Here is a 7,646-nt window from a genome sequence, read left to right as displayed (position 1 = left end):
AAAATCGTCCATTGCCTTAGATTTTCCTGACGTTGTCCTCTTCGGTCTCCCTTTCACTCCTGCCATTCTTTAATTAGACTGTCAAGTAAAATTAAGTTAGTAATTCGCGTTTGAAATGCAAACTTTCTTAAAGAAATAAATTTTTTTCAACGATGCTGGTAATGAACAAATTTATAACATTCAACAAGAAACGAAAAATCATTGACTCACATAAGCTGTGTACAAAAATAGCTCTAAACACAAAACGAATATATATGTATATACCGTTACTGAACAAATTAAAAATGTATTAAAACTATTAATACTCATATCTTAAAAACTGTTTATCACAAGTCATCTACATGCAATTTGAACTAGTCTAATATAATAATATATATGATCAAACCAAATTCCATTAAGATCAGATGAAAGCTCAGAATAAGGTCAAGAATTGCTTTAATCGTGCAAAGAATCTTCAAATTCCAACTTGTACCAGATCTAAAAAATCAGATTAAAACAGTGGACAACAATATACAACCATATAGCTTTTTTTACTACTAATGAATGAATTAATTAACTTTTGAAATCCGTTAATGTGGGCTGACTATAGTCTTAAGACTGTGGTGCAACCCACAGATAAATCTAGTTTTGCTACAATAAAGGACCTTTGTCAGCGAGTTGCAACCCAATAATTACTAACGGTCAAACTTATCCCCTTTGAATATTTCATTAGCTTTTAATTTAATGTTTTCATTTGAAGCATAAATGATTAAATACCTTCCATCTGAATTTCATTTAAAGACATGTGTTGAAAAGCCCCTATTTTATCGTTGTCTTGCATAAGGAGAAGTTTAGCCACCTTTGCCCTTTCAATGACATCACTAGTATGCCTAAAATAAAAGTATGAGTGTTCTTGAAGTTTTTCAATTCACCATTTCAATTCTGAAAATCAATTTAGAGCAAAAGTATAAAAACAATTCCGAATAAAAAAACTAAATGAAAGTCTTATATCCTACTTGTCTACACATGTGGTCTAATGAAGACGGGCAATGCCATGCAAGATGTAATGTGAGGATTTTTGCCTTCTCCTTTTAGGTTTCCAACAGTTGAGGGATCATTAACATGCACAGCATGAAGCACAAGGGGCCTTGTTTTATTGTCACATTTTAAACATTTTATCTATGTCACTGACAGGGAAAAAGCTTGTTGAAAAATCTGAAAAGGAAATCACTTTACATTCAGAAGTGAGCAAGCCTCTAACCAAATAAGCCATCGTGGCTCCCCAACTATATATTAGACACACTCATGTCTTTCAAATTTCTTGCATTGTGTTATTTTTGCAAGAGGAAAATTTCATACCTATAATGGATTTTATGAACTTCCATCGAGTGCCCAAGATGATTCAAAACCCACTCCATTTCATTTTTCTTTAAATCCAATACCTACACAAGATTAAAACAAAAAGGAAAATGTACTTTCAATAAGGCAGCACCAAAGAGAACTAGAGCCACACGTGGCACAGATAATTACATCACGCGCAAGAGAAGTCTAAAGTTGAGAAGAATTCTTTGGAAGATTGTTATAACGGAAGTAGACAGACCAAATGAAAGTATCAGGAGATAGCCAAGGTCAATGACAGTTATTGTATAATTGTTAGTTTAGTGTTTCATTTTGTACTTCCTTAAACCATGACAAACCAAAACATTTACAAAAAGAGGAACTCTATAGGATAAGAAGATACCATATTGTTAATATTGGTTAGTCTTCCTTTGTTGCGCACCTTATTGCACTTTTCCAAAAAAAAGATTATCAGATGTAGGACAGGCTACAAGGTAAAAAATGTAACAATATTATATAATAAAATAATATTTGAATTATTTGCAAGAACACTCTTGCTTACCTTACTTGGCTTTATTATAAGAAATATTTTAAATGGTTTTACAGTATCGTTAATGACGAACTATACTTTCAATACTTTTACTTTATTACACAAATGCTTTTATTCAACTGATTCAATAACTTCATTGCTTGTTATGATTGATTCATGTTTGTTCACCATAATATGTAGAATTGTTAATGTGGATATATTAATATTATTAGTGACTTCAAGCCATGTAAAACTGGAATGTTGATTTAAACAATATTTATTACATGCAGATAACATATCTATTACAATGATTTTACATAAATTGGACTGTTAAACTGAAATGTTACACGTTTGGTGCCTATTAGTAGTTCAAATTTTTAAAATTATTTATGATACTATATTACGCTCGAAAAGATATCAATGAATTGTACGACGGGAATGTTACACAGTTGCTGACTATTCATAGATCTATTAATATAAAAAATTTAGAACTGGAAAACATTTGTCCTAACTTTTTATCTTGATTGCACACTGCAGAATGTTATTTGCTATCATTAGCTCAATAATGGCATAAAGAAAGCTGTGAACTCAAATATTAATTAAGAACATATTTATTGATGTATGTATGTATGTATGGAAACAACTTATTATATGTAATTTTTTTGAAAAACTTGAATAAAAAATATCACACTGATGCATTCATGAAAAAGCGACAAGGGTGATAAAGATGTTGCCTACACCTTCAGTCACGGACAACACAAAGTGTCCATTGAATCACAGGCCCTTGACGCCCACTCAATAATAATAAAATAGGGTCAATGTTGAAAAATAGGGTCTATGAAAATAAAATAAGAGAAGGTGTCCAATGGCATAGAGGGAACATGTAAACAAAGTCGTTTATTTGTTTGTGAAAGGCTACTGCTTTACTTTTGCGGTTTTATTGGACGGGGAACCGCTTACACATGCCTCCAGTGTACTTTTTACTAGATATTTGTACTTCTCGGTGTATGAATTCACAAGATAAAGATTCCACATGCTTTTATTAAACATAATAAAAAAAACCTGAAATATACATTTACAACAATTAACAACATTAATATATATATTAACATATCACAGATATATATATACATAGCATGACTGCAATTCTAATAATTTAAAAAACTATTGAAAAGGGAAATAACTACATATTTCTATGACCGCGGACCCGGATATTCCACGCCCATATCTAATTTTTTTGTCATTGATTGATATCAAATTTGGCTAATAAAATGAAAATTTGAAACTTTTGCATTCAAAGTTCACGAGATATGCAAACATACGTTACATATCACAGATCTATAAATACATAGCATGACAGCAATTCTAATAAAAAAAACTATTGAAAAGAGAAATAATTACATATTTCTATGACCACAGTAAACAAAGTTCACGAGATATCCAAACATACGTTTCAAAATGGCGAAAAGTAAAAAAATGAAAATATAGAAATTACAAAACCTGTTCCTTTTTTGAACTAAAAGATTAAAATAACTAATTTTTTCAAACATTCTGGGCAAAACCAGACCCGGATGTGCCACGCCCACATAGAGTTTTTTTGAGTCATATTTTGATTGATATCTAAGGTGACTAGTCACATTGAAAATTTTAAGCTTTTCCATTCGATAGTTCATGAGATATGCAAACATACATTTCAAAATCGTGAAAACACGGCAAAAAAAAGTTGAAGTTACAAAAAATCGGTATAGCAAATATGCAATAAAAACCATTTGTGATATATCAATGGAGAGATCTCGAAGAGCTCTATAAGAATTCGAAAAAATAACCCTCTAAGTTAATTAGGTCACGTGTAAGAGCAGCCCAAAGTTGCGAATTTGGCTGTTTTTGAACAGCTATAAAACCGGAAGTAGGCGTCGGAGGTCAAATGTCAAAGCATCATCTGACAGCCAAGGACATTGACCTTTGTCCTATCAAAGGTCAACGTAATGAGAGGTCAAGGTCACAAGAAATAAGCTTTCAAACTTTGAAAAAATTCAACCGGAAGTTGCAAAAATGCAAAAGCAAAATTAAAAAATCCGCTCGCAACTTTTTGTAGACATTAGACAACAGATTACATCGGCACCAAAATTACACAGATTTAGTTTATTCCTAAGGACTTATTTCGATTTTAAGAAAAGTAAGAAAATCAAGATGGCGGCCAAAGTTTCACTTCCGGTCTGAATTTTATTTTCTTCGTTTTTTTGTATTAGCATTTACTTCCTGCATAAATTCCGTTGGCCAATTTAATATACACCGGAAGCTATTCGACCGGAAGTAGATTGTACTTTCAATTGATTCCAACTTTAAAACCGGAAGTGGCGTCAAAAGTCTAACTGTATCATATCATTTACTTTAGTGATGTCTCTTTGCATTTTAAATTTCAGATCAATCGATGCAAAAACAAAAAAGTTGCAAAAAAATTGCAAAATTCAATCGAAAAAAGTTTGCGACAAATTTTCGAATTTCGTAATTTTTTAAGTTCTATCTGATCAGAAATTCCAGCCAGATTTTAAAACTGAAAACCCGAAGAAAATCGATGCAAAAATGCGCCTTCTAGAGCCAATTTACCAGTTTTTGCATATGTTGCACTGTGGCACTTATGGTTATGCAAAAATGTTCCAATTTATATTCATTTTAAACGTTGCCACTGCAGAAGGTTTACTGTAGCAAAGTCCCACAAAAAAAAAAGTATTGACAATATGATAACAAACTGGGACTTTGCGGTAGCAGAGTCCCACAATGAGATCACATTCACAAGCATAATGTAGTTTGACGCTAAAACTATATATATCATGTACATTTATGAAAGTAAAACCCAGTACCTGCTGTCCTCATCAACCACTGCCATCGTATCAAAATTGGGCAACATATTTTTTTTTGTCAGGTTTCTTGGAAAATTAAATGACGCCTAAAAAAGTGGAAGTTTCAAAAGGAGAATACAAACCTGGGTAACAGTAGCCATGTATTTTCGTAAATTTGTATATGTAACTAACTCAGGTGATTGTAATTCTGCTTCTCTACATACCTTTACAAGGGAATCATACACTTTTACTATTTTATCTCCTATAAAGTTCAAAAAATAATTTATTCATTCATGGCTGTAAAATAGAAAATATATGAAAAATTTATACTAAAATCTAGAAAACTTGTGTCTGGACTAAACTAAGCCTTCTGTTTATTGCAAAAAACAATGCTTTGCATATACTTTATAGGTTTTTTATATTCTTTAAGAGGTGTAAATTTGTGTACTTCAAAACTCACCTTTATCAGCAAAAATAATAACAGGATTTGTTAAATATGATAATTGTTGTATTCCCCACTTGCGGATTTAACCCAGAAGAGAATTGATAGGCTCCGAATTTAATCATACATGCTTTATTATCAATCTTACAATCAGAACTACAATGGCGGGAATTCAATACATAGTAGAGGGGTATTAATAATGACGTAATCATAGGCAAAATGCATTTACCGTAAACATCTAAATAATGTATCTATAAATAGATATGCTAGACACTACAATCCCTCCCTTTTTACTGTAAAAGTACTGTATTGCTTTTAATTATTAAAATTTAAATTTTAACCTTCTGCAATCATTATGTCTTGTAACAAAATATATAAATGAAAATACACTATTATAAACAAGCTTATTGTTTTCCTCTAAATAGAATCTTTTGCATACACAGTCACTTTAACCTTAACCTTGACCTGTCAATTGTCATACTTTAAAACTTCTAAAATAATATTCACAACTAAAATAAATTATAAATCCTTATTTTGGAAACATTAACATTTTACAAAAATATGAAAACATTCTCACAGATACACATTACGCAAAATAAACAAATACAAATTATTTATCCATCTTATAGTCTGTATATCTATCTGGCATTCTTTTAAGTCTAGTTGGTCTAGTGTTTATTTGAATTTCTGAATTTTGATCAGTTGAGTTATTATTTCCAATGTTAGAATTTGTTGTTTGTGATACGCTATTTGTTTCCTTTGTAATTTTATTAGACACAGTTTTATTTGGTGTTTTACACTTTTGACTAGATTTCACATTAGCACTTTTATAATTTTCACTAACATTTCTATTTTGATTATCACAATTTTGCACAATATTTTGATTTTCACGATTCACATTATGATTCACATTATTATCAAAATGTGTTGAATTTCTTTTATAACGCACACCATTATTATTTTCAACAGTGACAGCATTTCCATATTTAGAAATAACACGATATGGGTTTGTTTCGAAATTTGGCATTAATTTGTTTTCAGGTTTCTGTTTCAATAAAACTAAATCATGTAATACCTCATCAACAGTTGGTATAGGGTGTCGTTCTCTCACAATAGCACTATTAGCCTGTCTCATATCTATACAAAGTCTTATATCACCATTATCTTTTGGTACTACAACACAAGGTGTTGGTCCTTTAACTTTTTCAATTACATCTAAGTTTTCAAGTTCATTAAGTTTCTTTTCTAGTTTTGGTCTCAAATTAAATCCTTCACGTCTCAATTGTTGTGTAACTGGTTTCACTGAATTGTCAATAGGAATTTCTAATTGAAAATCTTTCAGTTTTCCTAAACCTTCAAAACACGGTTTGTATTTAGTACAAATGTCATTTATTTCAAATGGTTTCTCCTGGACTGAATTTACCAAGTTTATTTGTAACACTCCTAATTTCATAGCAGAGTCTCTTCCTAATAATGAAGTTCCTTCACCTTCAATAACAACCACATCAGCTGCTATTGATTTATTTCCAATAGTCAAAATTGCATTGAAATATTCCTCTCAAAGTCAATGGTTTATCACTGCCAAATGGATAAAGTTTTTTCTTAGTTAATCTACTAGTACACTTCACCTTGTTCTTCTTGAGTTTTTCCCATTCGGATCTTCCTAAAACATTACAACTTGCACCTGAATCAATCAGCATTTCAACATCTGGAACATTGCAAATGTTTACTTTTATTTTCGGCCGTGGATATTCGTCACCCGGGTGGCGAATAGTCCACGTCCATTAATTTGACTATTCGTCATCCGGGTGGCAGAAAAATCTCTAAAAATTCATGAAATGTCAGCCTTTTTGATATAATTGTTTCTTTCAGTGACATATTAGTCGACTCTGAGTAATTTGTAATGGATTTTGTCAGGTTCAGACAAGACCGTGTTAATATAAATTGAATTTCTTGCAATGAAACGAAAGTAGAAATTCCGCCATTTTGTTTACACCAAATTAGCACACATCCCAAAAGGCCCTGTTAGTGTTGCTATGAAATTTAGCATCATATGTTTGTATAAGAAATCCGTAGAAAAAAAATGAAATAAAATACAATTTTACGTCCTACTTTTCTGCACCTGTATGGGCTACTGAGGATGGGCAAAGGCCATGCAGTGTGCAATGAGGGAAATTTTGTCAGGACAGCGACATTAGCCTACTCTTATTTTCGATTTCCAACTGTCAAGGGATCTTTACGTAAGTAAAAAAAAAAGGTTGATGAAGGTTGGTGTAAATAGTAAAAAAATAAGACATAGCAGGCGCTTGGCCAAATTGTGTCACATTTATCCTAGACGCATTTTCCAAGTAAGCCCTTCCGATCCCAAACACCGACGAGGGGAAATCGAGTCGAAAAATCCAAAGATGGTTGGAGCCATCGCGAATGTGTAAGTAATGTATGTGGGTGGTAAATACACTGCATTGGGGTGGGTGGAAATATGTATTCGAAGTAATAAGGTTTAAGGTATAATAAGGCG

General features: G+C 31.7%; 1 protein-coding gene across 1 annotated transcript; it reads right to left on the bottom strand.

Moving 5' to 3' along the window:
• Positions 1 to 748: 748 nt before the first annotated feature.
• LOTGIDRAFT_157180 (hypothetical protein) lies at positions 749 to 4,847 on the bottom strand (the record flags this gene model as incomplete). Its single annotated transcript, XM_009048950.1, has 4 exons — positions 749 to 869; positions 1,339 to 1,421; positions 2,774 to 2,908; positions 4,830 to 4,847. 4 exons carry the CDS (start codon positions 4,845 to 4,847, stop codon positions 749 to 751), a joined length of 357 nt encoding a protein of 118 aa, XP_009047198.1.
• Between the last annotated feature and the right edge of the window lie 2,799 nt (positions 4,848 to 7,646).

The sequence above is a fragment of the Lottia gigantea genome, assembly GCF_000327385.1.
Source record: "Lottia gigantea unplaced genomic scaffold LOTGIsca_13, whole genome shotgun sequence".
Lineage (NCBI taxonomy): Eukaryota > Metazoa > Mollusca > Gastropoda > Lottiidae > Lottia > Lottia gigantea.
This window is presented reverse-complemented; position numbering and strand designations above follow the sequence as displayed.